This window comes from Meriones unguiculatus, chromosome 2, assembly GCF_030254825.1.
Source record: "Meriones unguiculatus strain TT.TT164.6M chromosome 2, Bangor_MerUng_6.1, whole genome shotgun sequence".
Taxonomy (NCBI): domain Eukaryota; kingdom Metazoa; phylum Chordata; class Mammalia; order Rodentia; family Muridae; genus Meriones; species Meriones unguiculatus.
The window spans coordinates 24,281,739-24,308,726 of NC_083350.1; the positions used below are offsets into that span (position 1 = coordinate 24,281,739).

General features: G+C 46.2%; 1 protein-coding gene across 3 annotated transcripts in view; it reads right to left on the reverse strand.

The window, feature by feature from the left end:
- Nedd4l (NEDD4 like E3 ubiquitin protein ligase) overlaps positions 1-26,988 on the reverse strand; it is a 317,780-nt gene that overhangs the window by 210,618 nt on the left and 80,174 nt on the right. For all 3 annotated transcript variants that reach the window (XM_060377163.1, XM_060377162.1, XM_060377161.1), the window contains exon 2: positions 9,514-9,587. In XM_060377163.1, coding sequence (XP_060233146.1) covers positions 9,514-9,587 — 74 coding nt within the window. The remainder of the gene's footprint in view (positions 1-9,513; positions 9,588-26,988) is intronic.

A 26,988-nucleotide genomic window follows, 5' to 3' on the forward strand; every position in this document is an offset into this window, starting at 1 on the left:
TTAAGAAAGCTCCACAAGCCAGAGCAAGCCAGCCTGCATAGTGTTCCTCCAAGACTTCTGTCCTAACCTCCTGCCTTGAGTTCCTGCCATAGCTTACCTTCATGCCTTTAAAAGAACCACATTCTTTCCTCGAGTTGATTGTGGTCACAGCAACAGAAGCCCACACTAAGATAAATGTATTCATTCATTAATTGATGACATCACTAGCAAACAACCTGATGTAGTAAATGAGACGGGCTCCCTGTCAGTCATTCAAAGGTGAGAGCAGATGAACTCGGTAGACCCAAGTCCAACAGACCTCATGATTAGATCCGACATAAGTGTCTCAGGCTGCTTTTAACAGCCTAGTTGGAAAAGGCATTTTAGAGACAGTCAGGGGAGTTCAGTTAATGGACAAGGTACGGGTGTCCATTAGGCAATTACTTTTAATTTTGTGAAGACAGTTCTGTGGTTATACAGGCATTATTTGTTGATTTCTTTTGGAGATGTGGGCTTGCAGTACTTAGGGACTAAAATCATGTTAGCTGTAATTTGCTTTGAATACTCTTGGGGGGGAACTGAAGCAAACACAGGAAAAATATTAACTTAGATCTAGATAAAGGAGACCAAAGTGAGCTGGTGCCATGGGGATCCTGGCCCTTATTACATGGCATTAAGGCCTTGTGATTCGTAATCAGAGAACAGAGGACTCTTTCTACATGCTATATACTTCCAAAGCCATTCAGGCCATCTGTTTCAAAAGGTAAACTAGAAGCTGCCAAAAGAACAAATGATCATGACACAATCATATACTAGTCAGAACTAAGGGCTTTCCACATGTGACAGTGGCCCAGTCACGCGCACGCCAGTACCTAAGGTTTGCAGCACATGACAGTGACCCGATCGTATAGAGTCAGCCCTCCCCATGTGACGGTGACCCAGTCCTGTAAGGGCACAGTAGGGCTTGCCAAATACTCAACCTGTAAAGCAACTTCTTTCAACACTCAGCAGGAAAACGTGAAGCCCCAGAGCCAGTCTGTCATTTTAAAGAGTAGCTGCAGAGTCTCCGTTTCCTCCTCTGAAACTCCAGAGAGGACCTTAAGGAGGAAAAGTGGGTGGAGCTATAAGCCGTGACCGTTATTCGGTTCTTGCTCACACCTGCGACAAGAGGTCAACTGTCTGGAGACTCAAGCATAGTTGAAAAAAGCACAGGCGTTCTAAGTTTAAGAGGAGAGCTTGCAGACTGTACTAGCCAAGCCCATCTATTCTAAATCTAATGGTGCCAAGTCAAAATGCACCTCTCGGCAAACATTCGTGAGAGCGGGCAGTAGCACGAATGCACTGATGAAGAACAGAATCATACAGCTCGGTGTGGAAGACCTTGCTGCTCACCTGCTCTAATGACCCTGAACTTTGACCCCTCAAGAGCATCGCCTGAACTTTGACCCCTCATGAGCAGCACTCCACACATTGTAATTTACCGACTCTTGCTTGCCTTCGTTTCTTCATCGGCAAAGTAGAAAAACAACGATGCACGCTGTGTGTAACAGTTCAAACCTTTGGTCCCAGGTACTTACACAGCATTGGCTAGGGTGTGTAAGCGGGGGAAGGGTCCCACCACACATGGGCAAACCTCTACCACAGATACTAATCTCTTGACAGGATAGTTACCCCCTTCCTCCAGCTGGATCAGCCTGTCCACATTGCCAGCATCCACGCAGGATAAGAAGGCCTTAAACAGGTACCTGTATATTTTGGTCCTACATACTTATTTATATCCATAGCGCTTTGGCCTGTCCTGTGCTGGCTGAACTCCAAGACTCAAACTGAAGCCCAGGTATTGACCTCAGCTATATGCTGCAGCTTAATTTTCACCTCAGCGTCCCAAAGATACACAGGACACAGGACCCCTTTCCCAGCCCCAGAAAGGCACCACAGTAAAGGTCTCTGACTATTAGCCTGAGGGAGTTAGCACGGCTGGTGTGTCACCTGCGTGGGGCTGGTGCCTTCACGTACTGTTTGCACAAGAAGCATAAGCTGCCATGACTTACTACCCTCCCCTTTTGTAGCTCACCTGCCCTGACTGCATATTTCACTGTGGTCGGAGAGAGGAGAGGAACTTGTGCCTGTCCCATCAGAAAAGCCTCTACAAGGATGCCTGGGTAAAGGGAGGGGCCTCCTGCTCTGCCTGTAACTGCTGATGCTGCTTCAGCTTCTGCCTTGGTCCATCTGAGGGGATGGTGGCCAAGGCGACCCACAGCACCTGTGTGTTCCCTCCTCCATCTCTGGTATCCTCGGCTAGCGCCAAGAGGTTAGTACAAGGCCCCTAAACCTCCATTCCCAGCCCCACCTTGGCCTTGTTTATCCAAAGAGAAACTTCTGGAATCTGTATGGTATGGAGGAATGCATCCCTCTGCAAGGTACGAAACAGTTCGTTCTCACAAATGTCAGTACTGAATACCGAGCTGTCTGCCCAACATTCCTTTATCTGCCAGCCTTGAGCAGATGAAGTGGGTCCAATTCATGCGGAGTTTTACTTGTGTTATTTCTTAGGGATGCGAGGGGCTGTAGTGGGCTCTAGAAGGTGAAAAATAAAACACAGTCCTAGTCATCAGAAGCCAAGTTAGCAAAGGTGCCAGCTACGCGGTTGTGGAGATGGCTCAGTCAGGAAAGCGAGTGTCACACAGCATGAGGACTTGGCTGCAATTCCCAGAACCCATGTAAAAAACGCCAAGTGTGATGACACGCTTAGGGAGGTGGACACAGCTGGATCCCTGGGGCTTGCTGGCCAACTAGGCTAGCCTAACAAGTGAGGTCCAGGCCAGTGAAAGGCCTTGTCTGGAAGAAGGAGGAGGACGAGGAGGAGGAGAAAGAGAAGAAGACTATGAAGGAGAAGGAAAACAAACAAAAATGACGAACACTACACAAGGGAACACCCAAACCCACATTCTCCCCCCCTCCCCCTACACACACACACACACAAGCCAAACTAGGTGAGGCCAAGATGGAGTTGCAAGCCTGGCACAGCAAGCTGGAACAAAAAGGCTCAGAGGCAGCCAGGCTCCACCCTGCCCCTGCAGATGGCTGAACAGCACTTCAGTGTTTCACTGGCCTCTCGCTGTCCTAAGGGTTAGATCACCTTTCATTCTGTGCTGTTCTGGAGCCAGGCACGGTAGTACGTATATGCAAGCACAGCACACAGAAGGCAGAGACAGGACGATCAAGAGCTTAGGGTTAAACTGGCCAACTGAACATTGCAAGACTGTCTCAAACAAACAATGCGTTTAGACGGAGGGGAAAAATGACAGCATGTCTTTGTCAATGTAGAGAAAGTAAAGACTGGATGTCTGTGACCTGGGGTGACAAGAGACTAAATTTACATCTTATGCCTTGACATCCCATCCTAGTACCTATTTTCAGATGAAGTATGTGACTGTCCTTTTCTGACCTCCAGGTGAGGCTGACAGGAGAGCCCCCACCTCTACCTCAGGCCATCTGCTCTGAACAAAGGGCCTTTTTAATAGACTTAGACTAGGCTGCAGTGGAAATGAAAAACAATCTTGCATCCTAGGTGCTGGATTGTGGCCCAGGGAACCAAAAAGGAGAAGGGGTTTTCGGCACAGGCCTCTCAAGAGAGGACAGGTGGACTCTCGCTGAGGAAACACGGGCCTCCCAGGGTGCAGCTCTACCAACACCAGGTCTTACAGCCCTCAGCAGCTGCCATCACTGTGCTAGAAGAACAAAGAGGCTGTGCTCTGCTTCTTCACAAGCATTCCCAGGTTACCATGTGGCCAAGTGTCACATTCTGTCTCCTGCCCTCCCACACTGGTGTCCCCTGTCACGCCTCAAGCCAAGGAACTTCCACAGTGAGAGTTCCAACTCCTACTCTGACTTCTGTGAGGGAAACACGGTGAGGGAATACTGAGAAGACAGGCTGGAGGTGAAGAAAGGACACTTGCTGGCCCAGGGCTCTGAAGGGCACAGTGGATGGCAGGGGAGACACGGCCAAACCTGCATTCTTGCTGTGACCACGGCCTAAGGGTACCCCAGAGCTTCCACTGACTGGTCACTGTGGGCTCTTCCTGACCCTAGCCTTCTACTGCAGGATGGTTATCTGTTTCACGGTCACACCCTGACACAGGTGGTTTTGAAAGGCTCCTTAAGGTCAGGCAGAAAGATGACAGAGGTCATCGGGGAAATACAGAGTAGTGAGACAAGCTATAAAACAACAACAATAAAACAAGCAACAGCAAACAAGTAAACAAAGAGGGGAGGAAAGGTAGGGACCCAGGAAATGAGGGGACCCTGGAAAGGAAAGACCCCTTCACCCCTGAGTCTGGTTGAAGACTCTAGCCAAATTTCAGTGTATTAACAACACTTGCTGTGGTGGTCATCCGTGATGCCTCAGAGAAGAATGTTAAACTAGAAGTGGTTCGCACATATGACCAAGGCCAGCTTTTCTCCCTGACCAGCTGAAAACCTGAAATTTTCCGAGATTCTCATGGTAAACCCCACAGTAAAAGTCCTATCTTTATCCCGCTGTACAATCCTGTGATTCACAGTTTTACCTAATCGGACTGTTATCTTATCCAAGGCACCCAGAAGCCAACTATGGTCCCACTCAAAATACAGAAGTTAGGGGAAAGTTCTGAGAAACCCTTTGGGCCTAATAATTTCAAGGAGCCCAGACCCGCATTTGGCATGTACTATCTGTGAATACTTCTCTTTCTGTTAATCCTAATGTTTAAGTCTATGTTAAAATATCTTCCTACAGACTCCAACTCCAGGGCCAGAAGATGGCTCAGAAGGCACCTACTGTCAAGGTTAATGGAAGTTCTTTCGGGACCTATACGGTGGATGAAAGAAGCTTTCCTCTGATGTCCGGAGGCGCAGAGGTTCTAAAAGAATTTCTCAAGCTGCTGCAGACACCAGGGCAGAGCAGTGTCACCAACCCAAGGCCCTGTTGCTCTGACAGAAAGAGGAAGATGCTGGCTTGCCCTAGCCTGCACTACCACCGCATCCTCCATGTTAGGAAGGGGAGGGAGGGAGACTGTCAGTGGGCTGTTTCCATCTACTGCCCTGAGAAAACAAAGGAGCACTCTGTCTCAGAGTCCCTTCCTGGCACTGATCCATCAGGCCACACTATCTGTCTTTCTAATTTGCATCTTCCTTCTTAAGCCCAATCCCTAAGAAAAGTCCCTGGTTTTACACTCGCAGGAAAAATTTAGGGTTGAAATTTCTTGGGTTCCTGTAAGATCCTGAGGTCAATTCCCTTTTTTTTACTTCACCTCTTAATAACAAACTGAGAAATAGGGCCACAATCTATTTCTTTAAAAAAAAAAAAAAAAAAAAAAAAAAAAAAACTTTAAAGATTTATTTATTTATTTATTTAACTCGGTAATGGAGACCAGTAAAAGGAATACTAGAAAACCTCCCAACAACATGTGGACAGATGCTGAAAGGACACTGTGTTGTCTATAGAGGGCAAGGGGTTAAGGAAGGAAAGATGGCGGTAGAATGGCCCAGCAGATACAACCCTTGCAAGCCTGACAGCCTGAGTTTGATGCCCCACACCCACAGAAAGGGAAAAGGTTAGAACCAACTCCACAAAGCTGTCCTCTGACTTCCGCATGAGCGGCAGAGCATGGACATACCTACACACAACTTTTAAAAATTATTTTTAAAGGTCATCTGAGCTGGATTGGGGGACGGGGCAGGGATGGCAGGATATAAGGTAAAGTTCTGATAGGGATGGAATTGGAGAATTCCAGGAAACAGTGTCATTTCAGGTTGGTAGGAGGTTGATTCCTGGAAATAGCGACAGGGTTTGCCCTGGAAGGGAAGAGAGGAAAGCATGGGATTTTCCCGTCCCAGTGCAGGTTCCCCTTTGTCAGGGCACAGGAAGGTGGGTCCGCCCTGCAGTGTGGGTTCACAAAGGAGAAAAAGCCATTTGGGTGGGAACTGTGTCTTTCACACATTTCCACCACACAGGCTGCAGTCAGTGCCGGGAGAAAACCTTTAGGCTTTCCTATTCTCACATTCCCTGGGACCCACACACTCACCCACAGAGTTTGCCTCCTGTTAGTTGTACGAAGCACACAGAAGTGAAGTAAGCTCTTTAAACAATATACCAATATTCGCTTCGGTTTTACTTCTTGATGATTTCTCTCTGTTTCATTTTTTAACAGGCAGAATTCAGTGATGTGTGTGTGACATTGGGACAGCAGCGGTGTGACCTTCACTGGCAGTAGAGGGTCTCTCTGGGGTGTGTGGGGAAGACAGCGAGTGACATGGAAAGAGGCCTCCTGATGCAGGGTCCTAATGCACTAGACAGAGGCACTGTCATAAGGCAGCCATAGGGCAAAGCACAGGAGGCCAACGAGAACCCAGTGACATGAATCCTCAGGAGCCACCTGCCCTCTTTCCAGATCATTCCACCACAGAATAAAAGGACAGTAGGCTGTGTGGTCATCCTAAAACTGCTGACCTGTGTGACATAAGGAAATAGGTGGACTTTTGAGCACAACACTGAACTCCCTGAACAATAAATGAAAGAGCTGGGCTTGAACAATGCTAGGTCTCAGGTGGGCCAAGGCTCGAGAGCTCCGTGCTCCAAAAGTCCGGTTCAAATCCTTCCAGGCAAACCTCAGGCGATCAAAACCGAAGAAACAAGATCTGAAAGGCTTAAAAGCCGTGGTTTATTGCAGGGCATTGGGGGTGGGCAGGCAGGGAAAGCAAAGTCAAATAATGCCAGCAGCCACCAAGGCACAGTGATCTGTGACGTTATCCTGTGAGATAAAAAGGGCCGTAGAGCATTTTACACTGACGGAGCTGCCACACCAGTTCAAAAGAGACGTTACAAGCTCGAACCTACTGTGTAGCATTTGCATCTTCAATTTGTATACAAGTGCGCATGTGGTCTATAAGTGCATACGGTTTAGACCCAAGGAGCTTTATGGTGGAATGAAAGTAGGGGAATGATACCACAGAGTAGCCCAGCTGGACGCTGGGTGACCGTTGACACAACACCCGTGCTCCTGTGGCTCCCTTGTGTTTTCTGGATGTGCCAATGGCATTTCTAGGCTTGAAAGTAAGATGATGCTAACTGGTGCTGGATAGAGGAGCCTTTTTATTATTATTATTATTATTATGGCAGCTTGCTATTTTTGTAACATGGTGATTTGGTTGAACACAATAAAGTACAGTGGTGACTGATCTGTCCTCCTTCCTGGATGACTGAGCGGATGATTAAATATTAATGTCAGCAGCATCCTTGGGTATATTCAAATGAGCAACGCTTGGCTTCTGCTTCTATTTAAAATGATGCTGTTTGCTGACTGTGGTCTGAAGCTTCGAAGCACTATTTGGCATCTCCTTCCTTTGATAAAGTGTTGGTAAGGTGAGGTCTTGCTTGTCTCCTCTAGGTCATGTTCATATGAATCCAGCGGTTATAAGCTTTTGTCCTAGGGATATTTCATTTTTTAATAACGCTTTTTAGCTGACATTCATGGAGAGAACGACTCCTTAGAACTGTGCCAACTATGTAAGAGTGTGTTTCTTTACAGAGCTGTGTCACACGATCCTTTGGGCCCTCTGCTGGAAAAGTAGAATCGAGTCAAACAATGCCTTTTAAAGGTCCCTGCATCATGCCTCTGTGAACGTAAAATAGCTTATACCTGCTTTATGATACGTAGTTGTAACAGTGCTTTATCAGAGCTGTTTTTAATGATGTTGTTCAGAATATTTTCTTTCCAGATGATGACTGAGAAGCTAATTAAAAAAAACAAAAAAACAAACAAACAAAAAAACCAAAAACAGTGCCAGGTACACAAGAGTAACAGAACTGTGTTATTTTCTGGAATTTTGTTTTTTACTTTGTTTTTTTTTTTTGTTTTTTGTTTGTTTGTTTTTTCTTTTTAAATGTTGTGTGTTGGATGTCGCAACAATTTTGTTCAAATGACTGCAGAACCTGGAAAATTATATATATATATAAGTTTTAACTTTTTTTATATATATATAAAAGTTTTAACTTTTTGGAAACTCTAGTTTTGCTGTCACCTTTGGAAAAAAATTATCCCAGTTTAGCATGTTAGTTGGCATTGTACATAAATTAACACCCATATTGGCCTAGAGATGCTGAACTAAATTTTTTTTCCATTTGTGCAGGGAGAATACATTGTATTAAATATGTAAGGTCTTATCTATGTCGGTTTGATTATGAAAAAGCTAAAGTATTCTCTAAATAGTGAAAACAAACCAACAAACAAAAACAAACCTTTCCAGGCTGTTTAACCATCATCCTGCCTCCTGCCCATAGCACACCGCCATACCCTACAGAGGCTCTCTGTGGAGCCTAAATGGCCAAAAGGCCAGGGAACGTCATGAGCAGTACTGAAACTTGAGTGCTAAGGACCCAGAAAGCTCAGATTACCACGCAGCCAGGGCGGCCAGGGCCTCAGTGAGACAATGTAAATCACCAGCATCATCCAGGCAGTCGGTCCAGGCACTCAGATTGTACATGTCAAGGATACCCAGCTCAGCATTACCCAGTCGCCCCTCCCCTGCATGCAGATTACACACGTCGGGGAAACCCAGTTAAAGAGACAGCACAAAACAAAACCCAGGAAAGCCATCCCTCAGCATCCATGGAGCGCTGGCTCCTGCTCTACCTGTGGATCCCAGATCTCCGGATGCTCACGTCCCTTAGGTAAAAATTCTGTGCTGTGGTATTTGCAAGTAAGCAGCGCGGATCTTCCCATATGCTTTAAATCACTGCAGCGTCTCTCATAATACCCAACCTAAATACTGTGAAAGGCACCACTGTACGATGTTGCTTAAGAAATAATGATGGTGGGGGCGGGGGCACTGTGCGTGTTCCCTACCAGCATCATTTCCCCCCAAAATTTCTGATTGCAGACTGGCAGAACCCATGGACCAGAACCAGCAGAGGTGTTCAAAATAAGCCCAGCCGTGTTCCTGAACTGAGGGAAGGAAGAAAACCTCACCAGAATCTACTTTCCCCAAGCGGTCAGCCCAAATGAAAAGAGCCGGCTAATTGTCACAGTGATGCCATTAGGGACCATGGTTAGCTATCCATGCAAATACCACCCTTGGCCACCAGGCATTCAGAAGGGCCACCAGACTCTCAGAAGGCTCTGCTGAAGCCTCATGGGTGGTCCAGGCGCATACCTAAGTTTGAAAAGGATTTACCAGCCAGGCCTTCTGGCTCAGGCCTATAATTCCAGCATTCAAGGGGCTGAGACAAGAACCACAAGTTCAAAGCCAGTCCCGCTAACTTAGTGAGCCCCTGTCTCAAAAGAAAGAGTAAAAGGAGGGCCAGTAGTGTATTTACTTGTTGACCACTTGCCTAACATGCACCAGACCCTCGGATTAATCCCCAGCCCCACTCCCCAAAAGTTTACCAGGTTCTCCAGAAGCCCATAAAGATAGATAGATAGATAGATAGATAGATAGATAGATAGATAGATAGATGGATGGATGAATAAATAAATGAATGAATAAATGGAAACATACCTGGCTCCAAATATGTCTTTTTTGGCGAGGTCAATTCCAGAAACAACTTTCACTCTGAGAATACGGGATTCTCCCTGTTAGAAAAGGAGAGGAAAAATAACAAGATTAAACCTGACCCTTAACAGACAGCTCTTTCAGCTCAAAGCTTCAAGTCAGTAATTTCCACTCAGTCCAACACTGAAATAAATATACTTCAGCTCACGCTCAGGCAATTTCTGCTCACAGCCAAGCTCAGAAGGCAACCCTGCCACTCTACCATGCTAAGACTCGAGCCAGGCATGATGACACACTTACGATCCTAGCACTCAGGAGGCAGAGGTAGGAGGCACCCACAATCTCCAGGCCATCTTAGTCCACACAGTGAGGTCCAGGTTAGTTATGGTTGTGTACTGAGACTCCGTATAAAAAAAAAAAAAAAAAAAAAAAAAGTCGCCAAATAGGAGGCTGGGAAGATGGTTCAATGGGTAAAGAGTTTTCCGTGTGAGCATGAGGACCCAAAGTTCACTCCCCAGAACCCACATAAAAAGAACTGGGCATGGTGTGAGTTTGCAATCCAAGTGCTGGGAAAGCAGAACAAGGTAGATCCCTCGGTTCACCAAACAGCAAGCCTCGCTGACCTGCTGAAATATAGGCCAGTGAAAAAACGGGCCTTTAAAGAAAGGGGTAAACAAGCAAGGCAACAACAAAGAAAAACCCAAACTAAAACAAAACCAACCAAAACCAAAGTAGATGGCATTTTGAGAAATGACATTTGGTACACACACACACAATGAAAAAAGAGATTAAAGATTCCAGAAACTGAAGCATCCTTATTAGTGAAGATCGGGTTTAATTCTAAGTAGGCAGGCCATTAACATCAATTCCTTCTGATATTTGAGGAACTGTTGCCCAGTTGTTCCAAGAACACAAACACAGGAGCCACTGAAGCAGTATCTTCCGATAACCAGGTACCAAAATCACTATAAATAATTCCTTCTTTCAAGTGCACACATTTATAAATGTGGCCAGGGGTCCGATAGAAAAGACATTTTACGTAGTGAAATATCTCTTTAAAAATGAAGTGCTCCTCAAAATGCACTATTCACAAGCAAAAATGATTCCCCAGTTCCAGTAAAAAGAAATCAAAAGCCTTGTTCTGAAAGGTAACCCTTCTCAGGCTGGTCAGTCAACTTTTTAGCTATCCATCCAGTCAAGCATCCACTTCTTCACTTCTAGTATTTCTTAAGGATCGCCATGCACTAGCACTGAATTTGGCCTTCAGATAAAAACAGAAGTATGCCCTTAGGTCTAATGGACAACACCACCACACCTGAAGCAGCTGAAGGGCCAAAGGTTGAGGAACACCAAAGGATGGATGAGGTGCCATAGGAGAAGGACTGAACAAAGGTCCTGGAAGTCTGAGTTTGGGTCACTGTTAACACAAACTGAAATAGACCATTGTGTCCAACATGCCTAGGCATGTTGAATGCCTAGGCAACAAATCAGAGGACCAATGGGGAAAAGCCTGGGTCCGAGTCAGGGACGTCCAAGCTAATCAGCATCGAACTGGAGGTTGGTGGGGACAGACCATGGTCTGTTATCTAAGTTATCTAAGAAGAATGAAAAATCGAAGTAATGACTAGGAATGGAGCCCCTGGAACACCAGTGCTGAGACACAAGCGAAGCAACCAGAAATCAACATGATCACGTAATAATAAAGGGGGTGAAAAAACAAACAGGGAAAAGCCAGAGGTGGATCAAATTTGATACCTGAACTTTGCTAATTAACCACAGATCTATGACAGACATGCACTGGTGACCAGAACATGTGCCTGAATGACTTAAACTCCAGGGGGTCTCCCATCTACCCATGCATCCGTCCGCCATCCCACCCTTCCTGGGCTCCCTCTCTGACATAGCACTGCTTCCACACAAACACAGAGGAAAGTGCAAGAAAGTAAAGAAAGATAGTCACATGTCTGTGCCGGGGCTATCAGCTCAGAGGTACTTTGCCAGTACTGGGTTCATTCCCCAGCATCTATCTAAAACAGCAGTGGTGTTTGACAGCCCCCAAAGGATTCATCAGGGGAGTGAGCATCCCAAAGGATTCATCAGGGGAGTAAGCGTAAGGGCAGACTCTTGAGGCATGATGAAGATGCTATGCTACCTTAGTGGGTCAGGCTCCCAAGCAGCTCTCAAGGTGCCTCTGAGTGCTGCTGGGATATCCCTGACCCCTCTCCTGTATACCTGCAGACCAGGGGTCAAGAATTCCTTCTGTGGTGCATGGTGCTCTGCAGGTAGAGGCTCTTTCCTCTTTCTCCCTAAGCTGTCCTTTGCTCCTGGTGCCCCTCAGAGTCTGCTCGTATTGAGGGATGGCACAGTGAAACTATTTTTTTCCATATGGATCAAAACCTGGTAACACACCACTGCAGAATCCTTTACACACCTAAGAAGTGTATTTGGCTTACTAGTGCCCAGTGCATAGAAACTGAGTGCTAACCAGATACTTACCAAATGAGTGGAATGGGTCCATGCCTGACCAATAAAGAAACAAGCAGCCTCAGCATACTATAGCCAAGAAGTCTGCAGCCATGCTGAGGGTGTGTGTGTGTGTGTGTGTGTGTGTGTGTGTGTGTGTCAGGAAGATGGGTGAACTCTAAAGACAACACAATGGAAAGACATTGTTAAAAGCGGTGACAGGCTAGTCCCAGGTGCCACTAGAGGGACGTCTGGCAGTAAGGAGAGATTCATGAAATGACCCTAAGGTAGAGGAGCGAGCGCCCGGTACAGTGGTGTTCATGTGTAACTCATACACCCCTGTGGCTGTCTGCACCTGTGAAGGTGGACGTGGAGGAGATGAGGGGATAATGTCTATGGTGGAGGGCAAGGGACTAACAGCAGCACACCACGGAATAAACCATAAGCATGCCAGGGAGAAAGTGGTCACCCTCTTCTTGGCCTTTTTGGAAGTTCTGAGTACAGTACTTACTGCCCAGAAAAGATTATTTGACAGGAACCTCAACCAACCTGTTTCTGGGGCTGAAGAGGCAGGAGGAGGCTAATTCACACCTGGGTTCCCTGCATTTGCATTCCCACTGGGTGAAAGGTCTTACTTGGGTGGCTTACCTCCCAAAGTCAGCAGAAATCAGAGTAAATGTTGAAAAATATAAACTGAAATAAAGAGAAAGCTACAATTTTCTAGTGGAAATCAGTTCTTTCGCTTGGCAAATGCGAGTACCTGTTCTGACATCTAAGGCCACAGGGAAGATACCGAGGTCAACCTGCCCTGCAGCTGGCCTCCCAGGGCCTCTAAGGGCGCCTCCCATAAACCTTCACAAGACATGAGGATACAGGCCTGCAGCAGCCCACTAAAAGGCTTAGGATCTCTAAATCCCCTAAGGCATCATTCACACGCTCTACTTGACAGAATCTCATTTATCAATCCTAAGAAAGTAAGTCACAGTTGAGGATGGGGAGAAGGCACAGCGGACAGAAGCACTTGCCTCACCAAATGTGAGGGCTCCCAATCCTTCGAGCCCAGGCACAGAGGCTGGTCCGAAATCCCAGTGCTCCTAGGGCAAGACGGAAAGTGGAGACAAAACCCCAGAAGCTTCCGCAAGAGCCAGTACTTGTATGCAGTGTTTTCAAACAAAGTCAAAGGCTGTTCTCTGGTCTCCACATGAGTACCATGGCACACATATGCACATACCACCTCATACACAAATGCACCCCCCCCCCCACACACACACACTGGAAGAGCTTTAAAGTCACAGACAAGTATAAAAACAAAAATATCTTGAGGGTTAGAAGTCAAGACACATTTTTCTCTGAAACAAACAAACAAACAAACTCTAAAAAAGTGTCTACAAAAGGCAGCTAATTCCATACAATGGGCTATAATATTACCATTTAAAGGGTATTAAAGGCCTGAAGAGATGGCTCAGGCAAACAGGACAACCTGAGTTGGGATCCCTAGCACCCAACCAACACCAATGTACAAAATAAAAGAAAAGAAAACTCTGGGTACAACAACACCTGCCTGCAATCCCAGTGATGGTGAAGTGGAGATAAGATGATCCTTGGGGATCCTAGCCAAAAAGATTCAGCGAGAGACAAGGTTCCTTCAAAGGTAAGGAACAAAGTTACTGAAGAAAAGACCCTACCTCTACCCCATCATTCCACACATGTGTCCCCACACACTTGTGCACACATATAAACATGAAATACCAGCTGCCTGGAGTCTGAATTCCAACCAGACTTTGAAGTAGGGATTCCCAGGGTCGGTTCACCAACCACTGGGATCACGTGCCTGACCCTCAACCTACTCAAAAGACCTCCAGAGTTGGCCCCCTTCTTCTGCCTGCTCACCTACCACCCCCGTCCGCCATTACCACTGCACTGCTGATCTGGACAGCTTGGAGTCTGAACCCAGAGTTCCAAGCAGAACCTGGATCAACAGTTCCAGTTGGCAGAGACACTTCCTGCAACAGCTGGGAACTGACATAGACAATGTGCAGAGAGCAAGAGACTTTGGACCTAAATAGGATGCCTTTATCCGACACCTCCCTCAAGACTCAGGGATCCGTGTGAAAGAGGAGATGGACTGACTGAAAGTGTCAAAGGTGATGGATGACTCCAAGGAGACAGCGTTTCCCAGATACAACAGGCCTGTGCACCTATATACTCACACAGACTACAGCCGCCCTCACAGGGCCTGCATAGGACCAACCCAGACAGAAATCCCAGCCTGGGAAAGAGGAAATGGACACAAAGTCCCACTCCTAACCAAGAAGCTGCCTGCAAATGAAAACTGCTGAAGGGGGCGGGGGGTGGGGGCTGGAATCCATTTTCTCTAATGGAGTGTCACTGAGTGTATTACCACATTCAAGGGCAGGCACCATGCCCAGGAGGAGTTATCCAACACAAATAGTACTCCATATGCATGTGAGAGGTAGAGACATGTGTGTGTGTGTGTGGGGGGGGGGTATTTTAAGAGAGTGAAGCTGGGTGGGCAGGGAGGTGGCAGAGGATCTGGAGAAGTTAGGGTAAAGGAAAGATTATGACCAAACTATATTGTATATAGTTCTCAAAAATAAGTTAAATTTTACACACACACACACACACACACACACACGGTATATTGTGATGTTCGACCATCTAATGAACACTTACTGAGTACCCACCATGTGCCAGACACTGTATCTGGGGACAGAGATGTGAACCTGACAGAGTTCTCAGAGAGCTCAAGAATCTAAAAGAGGCAGAAAGCCAGACTGGAAATACACAGACAATTCCTGATGGCTCGCAGTGAACGCTTTGGAGACACTGTGACGGTCAGGGAAGCAAATGATGGAGGCAAGAGGCGGATGATGCTTGCCCAGTGGAAAAGAAAGGCCATTGGGGGGAAGACCCTCGAGTGGAGACCCCGGGAAGCAGTGCTGAGGTTGAGCAGGACGCTTCAGGCAGGGCTGACAGCAAACCCAGGCTCACAGGGACAAGCCAGTGGAGAACATGCCAGAAGGTCACTGTGGTGTGCAGGCAGAGGTCAGAAACCAGACAGGAATCCTTAGAAGAGCGTGGACATTACAGCAATCACTTTGATGGGAGAGCTAATAATGTGGGTGACAATCGTGGCTTACAGGGGAAGGACAGCAGGAACAGGAAGTAGAGAACCTGGTGAGGCTTCCAGTGGGGTGGACATACAGAAGTGACCAGACTGAGGAAACCAAGGCACATTCAGCCAGGCATGGTGGTGTGTCCCTGCAATTCCAGTACTCAGGGGCTAATGGGAGTCAATCATGGGCTCTGGGCCATCAGGGACAGTACAGTTAAACACTGTCTCAAAGTCACAAAACCTAAGTTCAGAGTGAAGTGTCCGACTCCCAGCCTGGCGTGGTGGCGCATGCCTTTAGTCCCATCACTCAGGAGGCAGAAGCAGGTGAATCTCTGTGAGTTCGAGGCCAGCCTGCTTTACATAGTGAGTTCCAGGACAGCTAGGAATACTGAGATCTCATTTCAAGAAACAAGCAGTAACAAAATAAAAAGATCAAAGAACAAAACAGAAATGAGCTAACAGCCAAGCAAGTTGTTAACAAAGCTGTCTCCCTCTTCTCCCAGGACACAAAGCTAGACTACATTTCCCAGCCTTCCTTGTGGTTTGGGAGGTATCATGTGATTAAGTTCTGGCCAATACGTGGACAGAAATGATGAGGGCTTCTGCTGGTGATTGATAAGCCATTCCTACTGGACAGGCACGCTCTTTGCAGCCCCATCTCTCTTCTAAATGGAGAAGAGCGTGCATGATGGTCTGAAGGGGGAAACTCCAAGGAGAGAGTAAAGAGAAGCCACCCTCTGCCCCACCCCATGACCTGCTGGCCCTCCCATCCCACCGAAAACCAAAGACTGATGCGGCAGTGAGCCTGCCTCTCTATACAGCTCTTACTGTTTGATTTTATTTTGTTTTGTTTTGTTAGGCAATGACAGGGCTGAAGAGATGTCTTAGCAGCAAGATGAGACTCAGCTGCTGTCCAATCCCTCATCCCACAAGATGGCAGTAGAGAACCGACTCCTGAGCTGTCCTCCGATCTCCACACACCAGCCCTAACAGGCGCACATCTGCACATGGCTCATGCACAAACAAAAATTAATTTTTAAAAAAGTCAAAGACATACCTAAGCAACAAAGTAGGAAAGATATCATAACACTAATTACTTCTGATTACTGGGTAATGTCTCCTTGTCTACTGGCAGTTTGTCCTTTGAAACAAACTATTAAAATAAAATAAAATAAAATAAAATAAAATAAAATAAAATAAAACAAAATAAAATAAAATAAACATTTGCCTGAGGTTGTAGCTCCATAGAGCACCTGCATGGCCAGCACCACAAAGCGTGAAAGGGGAAGGATCCCCAACTTTTACAGAAGTCTCAAAATATACCAATGATACAGGAAATTTAAAAACTTAAGTCACAGGCAAAAGACCCATCCAACTCGCTGCATTTCTAAAATGAATGAACCCACTCTATCAAACAAAAACAAACCCATGGGCCTTTGTTCTGCTTTGCCAACTCACAAAGATGCAGAAGTGCATACTGGGAAGACATGAAATCTTATGCAACATGCAGCCAACAGCTGGGAGATGGAGAAAGTTGGAGGGTCTTTTACTGAGCACTAACTGCTTACAAGCATCTCTTACAAGAAAGCTTGCTCACTCTCAAGTTCAAGCAAAGAATGTTACTCTATAAAAATCATTTTTAAACAGTAAAGATTTCTTATCTTTGTTTCCTCAAAATGACAAACCTAAATACAGATAAGCAGCCATCATCACTGAGCAAGGAAGCAGGTAAGAAGTGTGTGACTAATTTACCACATGCAGTGGGCCCCAGGCTGAATGACTGTACTTTCTGAAGCATGTTATTACTTTCATAAAATCTATGCATGATATTGGGTCCTTGTTTATAACTTAAGTGGAATCAAATATTTAACTAAGGTGGCTTGGCATCAACAATAAAAATGTTATTCAAAGACAGACTGCACAACGCAGAAGGATGCGGGTATAGAAGAGGCCAGGCCAAACCCAACTTGGCCACATCTCCTCCTGTTATTAATCTACTGTTCTGCGTGGCTGTTACATAACAGTGGGTGACCCCAGGTATTCTGTATGTGTGTCTTTCCTGAACACTGATGGCCAGGCTTTAAATGTTCTCAAACTCTATGTAAGTAGTTCTGGGTGATGGTAGTAATTCTAGGTCCTTTAAATACCACTCTATCAAAATCCTCCTCCTGGCAAACAAAACAATGAAGCAAGCATTTCAATTCTACCCAAAATTCCCAATGCTGGGATCTGCCTTTTTCCTTAGATACAGCCCACTTATCTGCCAGTGTTATCTACAGCCCCAGCGGATACTCTGAGAGAATGTGATGATTGAGCTGGGAAATCATGTTTCGTGGGGAACCAGTGTGACCCCAGGCTTCACATATGCCAGCTGTTCATATGGATGAGGAAGTCCTAAGTCAGGGACCTCATTATCTTGGTCATTATTCTCTGAGTTATTTATTTAAGTCTTCCCGACCTTCTGACATGTTCATAATTCTATTCAGTACGTGTGACACTCCAGAGCCACATGTGGACTAAGAGAGACCACCAATACCATTCTCAACCATGAACGGCATACATGCCATGCAAAGTAGTACCCAAGAGGTTATCATTCATCTTTGTATCCGTGTCCCAAACCCCAGACAAAATTTTGTGTTATATATTTCTGGAAGAGCTTTTTTTTTTTTCTTTTTTCCTTTTTAAAGAACAGTTCTAGGTTCACAGCCCAAGTGAAAGGTACAGGGGTCACCTCCAGGCCTACTTCCCTATGTACAGCCTTCCCTACCATCAACTACCTGCATCTATGAAGCACATGCATGTTACCACTGATGAAACTATGAAAACATGTCAGCATCATCATGCCGAATGTACAACTTCCTATAATATCCACTCTGAACAACATGTAGTCAATGAGTATGTACAAATAAGTAATAGCCCTTCCCTCTGTATACATTTTAAATAAGAATCCTAAAACATCCGTCTCCATGGTACACATATTCCTCTCATGGCCAATCCTCCTGTGTCCTGTCCCCTTGCTTTTCTGTCTCCTCTACTCTAATTCCTGCCTGCTAAGCCTTTTCCATTCCTCACTTCCATGGCAGGTTTCAGGAACATTCTGCCAGCTCTCTGTAACTGTTTCCCTCAGTTCTCCACTCTAATTGCCTAAGTCACATTCAACTACTGTATTCAGGGCTTGGTACTAGCACCAAGGGGGCACCAGGTGCGGCGCTCTGTCCTCTGACAATCAACTGTGGAGTTAAATACGGGCACAGTTATCTCTTCCATGGGAGTGGCTACAGGTGGAAAAGATCAGTAGCAAGAACAAAAGTACGGAGTAAAAAATGAGAGTGGCCCAATGCCCAATGGTCCAGCTCCAGCTTAAGGAACAATGACAATACCAAGGCCCAACTCACAGAACTATATCCTACGGCTGCCAGCCCATCATGAGCCCAACACAGGGCACACAGTCAAGTTCAGCCCCACAACTACTGCAAATCAGTGAAGACCCCAAAACACTGGCATGTGAAAACTGCAGGACCTTGCAGGGCTCCATACAACAAAAACTTCTTGACCTTGATGGGAAAAGAGTCATTCTTTGATCAAGTAGGTGCATCTGACAAATAGGAGAAAGGGATGGCTCTTGAGAGAAAGGCTGGCTTCTAATGGAACTGCCCAAGAGGACTCTGCCTTCACAAACTGCGTAGGAAACATTAAAAATGTGCCCCTGGATTCCTGGCACTCTTCTCTTCATTTCCCCCAGACAGGACAGGACTTGGACTGAATGACTCTTTTCCAGTAGAATACAGAGGATGCAACAGAATACGGCTTTGAAGAACAGGCCACGAGACACACCGTCTCACCCTGCCACCTCACAAGGGGTCAGAAGTTTGTATGCACAAACACCAAGACCTCCTATTGCAGCCATGAGATTGAGCCGGTGCTGCATGTTGAATACGGAACGTTCAAAGACCAATGTGTAAAGGCTAGCAGTCTATGGCAGTACTGTGAGATGAACATTTAGGACGTGGGGCCCATCAGCTTTGTTCACCACAAACCCCCCACTACCAATGCACTCCTTCACTTGAAACCTCCCAAACTGAGGACTACCTGTCCATGTACATGCCTACATACACCGTATACACGTATGTCCTTTTTAGGTTAATTACCTCAAGATTTCAGTCACAGCAACAGAAAGCTAACACACTCAAAGCTTAAGTCCTCAGTTGCAGGCAAGTCTTCAGTTTGAGAATTACTGCAGAGGTAGGATGGAACAAGCTCTTGTGGGAGGGAGGAAGGTGAAAGAGGAGAAAAGGAGAGAATTAGAACTTAGAATGGGTCGAAAGAGCTGCCCTCTGGATTTTAGCAAGTTGGGAGTGAGACCCGACTCCTCCTAACTGCACTTTTGAGGGTCAGTGTTTCTTCTGCAGTCTTACGTCAGACCAACATGCCTTCACGCCAGGGGCTCTAAAGCCTGGCAAGAGTGATGTCTTGCTGCATGCATGCAAGTCAAAAAATTACTGAGCACATATAAAGTTGACAAGTGTGACAAAGCCTGGGAGCCTGGGCCAGCAAGATGGCTCCATGGGCATGCTGCCACATCTAACAATCTGAGTTCAGTTCCTGGGGCCCGCATAGCAGGACAGAAGCAGCTGTACCAAGCTGTCCTCTGACCTGCACATAGGCCCCAGGGCACATGTAGGCACACACAATAAGCATTATTTGAGAGAGAGAGAGACTGGAAACCTGATGAGTCCAATGCAATCCCAATGAGGTCCCCAAGTTGCCTACTTGAAAGAGGAAGCAGAGAGCAAGAAAACAGGTAAAAAGCCCAATTCAGGCCACTGGCCCTTTTTAAGAGAACTACTAACATTCTGGAAAATTCTCAGAGGAAGTAGACTGGCAGGAAGTTGGAACTGAAACTCAAGTTGACTTGAAAATTGTCAAGGGAAGAGTGCAGCTGCCTCCCGGCTCCCTCTGGGGACCCTGGCAAGAAAGGAGACGCCACGCACACAGCATGCTCCAGGAGAAACTGAATGCAAGAGAAGAGAAGGAAGGTGGTCTTCCAGGAACTAACTGTGTCCAGTGAGGGTCTGATCGCTAGCCACGGCCACAGCACCCGCTGTGGAAAAGCTCTGAGGCGGTAACTGGCAAATTCCCGCTGTTCATCCAGCGCTAGTATCATTGGGCTTGCAGTAAATTGTACAAAGAACTCAATACTCTTTGACTCATGCCTTCAAAGTGCTCACGTGACGTTTCTCCCTGCAAGAACAACAGCGGATGCCTTTGTGTCTGGCTCTGAGTGGCATTCAAAGTGGTTAACCTGAGTTCTTAGAATGTTTCACTTTTCTACATCATTCCATCCCTTGGGAAGAGGGAGCTGAACAGGTGAGGTGAAAGCAAGCGGAGGCTGACGAGTGAGTGGGGGCTAGGCTCAGTACTATGACAACAAATATGCCCCTACTGTGTCTTAGCTAGAAAAAAAGTTCTAGGGCTAGGCAGACGGCGCAGAGGGTCTATGCCATGCAAGTCAGAAGACCTGAGTTCCAATCTCTAGAACTCAAGTGAAAACCAGGTGCCGCAATGAATGCCTGCTGTCCCAGTGCTACTGTGGCGAGATGCGAGGCAGAGGTGAGACAACCCCTAGATGCTTGAAGGCCAGCTTTGTTGGTGGTATTCAGAGCAGTGCGCAAAGGAGATCCCACCTCAACCAAATTAGAAGGCAAAAACTAGTACTCAAGTGTTGAGCTTCAAAGCCAGGTCAAGCAGTTGAGGTGCCTGATTCCAGGCTCTCCCAGCATCCCTCAGTCCCTACCTGTTACAGGGCATGGCTGGAACTCTCTAGCTCAGGGGCTGGGGTTCCCCCTCGCCCAGAGGCTCTTCACTATGTAATTCAGACATCTGGTTTCCTTCTCTCTTTCTACATTCTCCCCTCTCTCTGCTTCCCATCCCCCTTCTCTCTCTCTCTCCCTCCCTCTCCCCACCACCCTGCACTTTTCTGTCTCCCCTTGCATGGCGACTTCCCTGGCCTCATACTTTGGGACAGGTGAACCCACCAAGAGCTGCTCCCAATAAGCCTTCATTTAAATACTTTAACTTGTCTTGAACTGGTTCATTTCACTGATGGAAGAATGCTTCTCATCAAGGTTTTCCTGTGACCACATATGGTGCCATGGCACAGGTGTGCCTGAATTCACACAGACAGACATAATGGGTGGTGGGTAGACAGACAGACAGACAGCAGGCAGTTCTTTCTGGGTAACCCTAGTGGAACAGACCTATAATCCCAGCTATTTGGGAAGTTCAAGGAGTAGGACTGCAAAGTAAAAGCCAGCCTGTGTGAGGCCTTGCTTCAAAATTAAAGAGCAAAAAGAGGGCTGCAGATATAGCTCAGCACTACAGGGCATGTGACTCAGGGCACTTGGTCAGACTATACAAAGCATGGCTGGACTACACAAGGGCAGCGTCAGAACACATGGTGTGCGGTCAGGATGCAGAAACCCCCAAAGGGCATGCGAGTTCTTCTGGGTGGACGTGGAGTTTCGCAGTGACCCCAGCTAGAAATATTAAATCGTCACATGTCAGAAAGCCACAGTGAACAGATGATGGAAGCATGGAGGAGGCTGTCACAGAACAAGGCCATTGAGTGAAGGAGCCAGCAAGCATAGCAACTTTCTTCAGTTAATTAAAAAAATTTCTTTAACTGGATAGTTGGTCAAACTCCCTATAAAAGGCTTTTAAAGGATCCACTTATCAACGATGCTTTTGTTCTGTCCCTCTAATCAGAAGACAGGAAAGATTTTTAAGTTCCTCTGAGATCACTGAGAATCATCTTGTGTTTGCAGTTCTAAAAATGGCCACAAACAACAGCCCTGTGTCAGAGGCCAGAACTCTTAGCTCAGGATCTAAAATTCTGCATTTTTTTCATGGCAGATATAAGTGACCTTACACACACACACACACACACACACACACACACACACACACACACGAGGCCTGGGTTTTGTTTTGGTTGGAATGTGTAGTCTAAATAAAAAGGAATGGAAAGAAGCCAGGGTCCCAAGGGCCATCAAGAAGATGCCCCTACGCCTCAGAGATAAAACTCAGCAAGAAGCGTGGCTCGTACACTGAGGAGCTAGCCTCTGGATAGACACAGGGGCGATGACGCGCACCCCCAGTGTGGCTGAACTTCAGGTCAGCACAGCTGCCTGGTGGGCATGGGCTCAGAGGGAGGCTTTCGTAATGGGCCCACTCTCCTTGCTGCTGCTTCCCAGGTATGGCACTTCCCACTGGACGGGACCCTCTGCAGGCATCTACTTCCAGGCAACCACCTGCTTCCATGGATCAGGTTGTATTCTGACCATACAACATGACTGACAAGGTCCTTCCTACCCTGTCCTAAAAATGGCCCCCGAGTCACCTCTGTTGGCACCATAGATGTCCTCTGCTTTTTTAGCTAAGTCTTGAATTCATTCCTATTAATACCTCATTTGCTACTGGGTTCATGCTCAGAATGTAATTTCTTCCTCCTTCCTGGTTACCCATGATTCCCTTGTTAACTACCCATTCATACACGAGCTAAAGCTAGAAGCCATTCAGAGCTGATCCAGAAAGAAAGCAAGAGGGGAAACTGAGTTTCAGGACCGGACCGGAGGCTCTGGGACAGTAGCACCTGTTACCTGGGCTTTCCCTCTGGCTCTATGAAGTCATACAGCCACTGAGAGGCACTTCCGTTGACAAACAGTTATAATGCTGCAGATTTATATACAGGTGCAACTGATGCCAGGCACTGCTTCTGCGGAACTGCTAGTTTGCTGCTTTCGCTCAGTCTGCTTGCCCTGTGGGTGTCTGCACAGCTACAGCTGTGATTGAATAGACTTTCTAGGGGCCCTAGACCAGTTAGGTCTTCTTGTATGAGCCCCACAGTACCTTGTCACTCTCCCGGCCCTTTCTTTTCACTGCTCTCCAAACTAGTTCTTTTCTTGAAAATGAAGCCTTGGGAGCAGGGTTATAGAGCAGTTCATGAAGATAAAGGGACACAAGCAACTTCTCATGGCTGGGAAGAGAGCCTGAAGGTGCCTGCCTCTCATCTGGCTCAACACAAGACCATTCTCCCAGATTCGGGCAAAGAACAGAGCACCTGAAACTGCAGGGGAGTTGACTAAATGGTGCTGATGTTAAAAATCAAAAGCAAAACAAACAAAAAAATAAGCAAAAAAAAAAAAAAAAAAAAACCACAAGAGGTTGAACAACAAATAGTGACAGAGGAGGGGGCAGCAGGAATGACTCAGCAGACACAGGTACCGTCAGGCCTGGATCCCAGGCATCAGCAAGGTGGAAAGAGAATATCGAATCCCACAGATTACCCTCCAACCATGGCATGTGCATGCGCACATTCTTTAAAGGAAGAGGTTAACAGAGGGGTGGGGATAAGATTCAGCCGGCAAAGCGCCCACCTAGAATGTATAAAGACTTGAGTTTGATCCCAAGAGCTGCCGGGAGATGGAGGAAGGAACACTGGAGAGTAACTCCTTCTCTGAGGAGGCTAACAGCTTTAGGTTGCGCTTCAAGCATAGCAGGCAAGAATTCTACCAGCTGGGTCACTCCTTCTCTGGACCAAAAGATCACATGGAGTTACGGCCAAAGCAGAGTTAACAAGAGTGCCACTATGCCCAGGTGCCAGCTCCTGCCCAAGTCATACCCATTAGAAATACCCGGGGTTATTCACAGGGATTAGATCCACCCAACACCATAATGTTTTGAGATAGGACAGCATGGACGGGGACACGAACAGCAAGTTCATCCAATTTGCAGTGGCTCTACACGACTGGGTAAGGCTATCAGATGACCACATCAGAATCCAAAAGTTCTCTCATCAGGACTTCGGAGTGGGCCAAGCAGCCTAGGCTGGGTCTGGTGGTAGTGTGTGCGCCTGACTGCTCACTTCAGGGCAAACAGCAGGACAAGAGGGAGGCTTGGGAATCTTTGGGGCTTTCTTTTATCTCAAGGTCTACGTGACTGAGTGACAGGACAGGGTAACTTGTTTGTACTATTCAAAGTCCAGACCAAAGGCTTTCATTCCAACTGCCTTGGCCAGCATGATGTTCAAAACCAAAGTGCCATAATTTAAGAGGAACACTGTTAGTGTTTAAAAATAGGATGAAAGGTATACAATAGAACTAAGTCAACCGAAAAAAGGAGGACAATGTTCTGTACATACAGGTGTGACTGACAGTCCAAAGTAGACTGGCTTATTAAAAAAATAAATAAATAAAAATAAAGAATCAGAACACTGTGTGATGTATGACAGCCTTTATATAAGAAGGAGAGGAGGAAGCAGCTGTGCACACAAATATTTGCTTGAAAGTTCATAGTGAAAACTTGGTAAGGACACAAGAATCTGGTGACACTGGCAGATTCTGGGGACAGAGGCAGCAGGAAAGAGAATACTTCTCCCCATGCAGCCTCCTTGACTCTTCAAAATGAAAACCACCAGAGCTACATTAACAATGTAAAAATGTGTGTTGAGTAGCCAGGATAGTTAATAGCCAAAGTAACAAAAGGTATATTAAGAACGATATAAGAGGGGACAGAGAGATGGCTCTGCAGTTAAGAGTACTTGTTGCTCTAAGGACCCAAGTTGATTTCCTAGTACCCATATGTTAATTCACAACTCTCTGACAACTCCAGTTCCAGGTTATCCAACACCTTCTTCTGACACTGGGACCAGGCATGACTTGGTACACAGGCATACATGTGGGAAAAATGTTTGTACACTTAAAATAACTAACTTTTGAAAGGTTATTTTAAAATACCATATGAATGGTTAGCCTTGTTTTAGGAAAGAAGAAAGAAAGAAAGAAAGAAAGAAAGAAAGAAAGAGAGAGAGAGAGAGAGAGAAAGAGAGAAAGAAAGAGAGAGAGAGAGAGAGAGAGAGAAAGAGAGAAAGAGAGAAAGAGAAAGAGAGAAAGAGAGAAAGAGAGAAAGAGAGAAAAAGAGAGAGAGGAAGAAAGAAAGAAAGAAAGAAAGAAAGAAAGAAAGAGAGAGAGAGAAAGAGAGAAAGAGAGAGAAAAAAAAGAGAGAGAGGAAGAAAGAGAGAGAGAGAGAAAGAAAGAAAGAAAGAAAGAAAGAAAGAGAGAGAGAGAGAGAGGGAAAGAGAAAGAGAGAAAGAAAAAGAGAGAAAGAAAGAGAAAGAGAGAAAGAGAGAGAAAAAAAAGAGAGAGAGGAAGAAAGAGAGAGAGAGAGAAAGAAAGAAAGAAAGAAAGAAAGAAAGAAGGAAAGAAAGAACGAACAATAACAACAAAACCCAAGCATATTCTCTGCGCAGGAAGGAACCAGGACAGTAGCAAAAGCAAAGTCACTTTCTCTTAGGAGGGGGGAGAAAGCTCAGTCCAGGGAAATCTGCAGAAAGCAGATGTGCTTCACGGCAGGGAGGGAACTTCTGGTCCTTACCGAAGCTGGGAACCAGCGGCCTCCTGGAACAGGGCATGGCCCCAGTCTGCTCTAGCCAGAGAGTAAGGCTGACATCCCACCAGAAGCACCAACAGGGGCAGGAAATGAACCAGAGGGCCTCCGTATCCCTCCTCATTGCTGAATGCTGATATTCTCGGACTCAGACATGAGAAGCCAGACCTTCATCTCAGTAGGAAGTGCAGTAATGCAGAGTACGATATGCAGGGTTGGGAGGTCTCCAAGAGAAAGCACAGGAATAATGAACACTTCCCACTTCCTCCATGCTGCACACATCATTCAAAACGTATGCTTCCTCACCGTCTGTCTCCAATTAGCATGAACATAGAAATGAGATACTAGTCTCTGTCTACAGCATTTGGGAGTTCTGTGTATTACTGTTCTTATTCCAAAAATGATTTACAGTGCAGAACCCATTCTGCCGAGCTATAAAATTCCTCTTAGGAAGAGTACCAACACTCATGCTTCAACGCTTCAGGGATATAGACGTGACAAGGAAGACATCCTTGAAAAGCAGTTTAGCCAGCTCCAAACCTGCAGGACTATGAAACCACATGGAAAAAAGCAGAATCCCCACCAGGCAAGAGCAAGAAGACAATTCTGGCCTCAGGAGGCACCGCAGATGGAATTGAGCCCACTTATCAGAAACATGGAGAAGCCCAAAGCCCAGTGCTATCGACCAAGAGAGCTGCAGGCTGCACCCAGAGGCCAGCAGATGTGAGGATGGTGGGGATCACTGATGGAACTGTCCAAGGCCAGAGACTCCCGAAGCCAACCCAGACTTGAACATGCCCTTAATCTCTCTCTTCTCCCTGGCAGCCTGCAGGTGAATGCATGATGGCTGCTTCTCATCTAGAATGCACATTCAAAGTCACTAGCTTTGTCATGGGGAGGAGGTGAGCCTGTGAGACGAAATGATTCCACAGATGAATGCTTCTACAACCCCTCACTTCCTTCAAAGGTGTGAATGTCCACCATCGGACTAGACCGAACACGTACCTCTGCGTGTCACCTCATCACTTTATTACAGAGAGGAACTTTTAGCTACAAGATAACACAGTAACATTGGCTCTGGAAAACCTCTACTCCCTAACGTATCTGAAATCTGCCTTCTGTTTTAAATTACACCTTTAAAAGGTGAAACAAAAATTAGCTTGGCAGGTTTCCTTATAAAATACCTGAGATATCAGAAGGTACAAAGATCTCCCATGTTCACAGATGGCTAGGACTAATATACAAATGACCATCTTTACACAAGCAATCAGAGTCAATGCCATCTCTACCACAACCCCAACACAATTCTTCACAGAAATTGAAAGTCTTCAAGTTCATACAGAAACACACACACACACACACCAAACAACAAAAAGAACAAAACCAAAACCAAACAAAAACCAGAATAGCCAAAAACAATCCCAAGTAATAAAAGAACT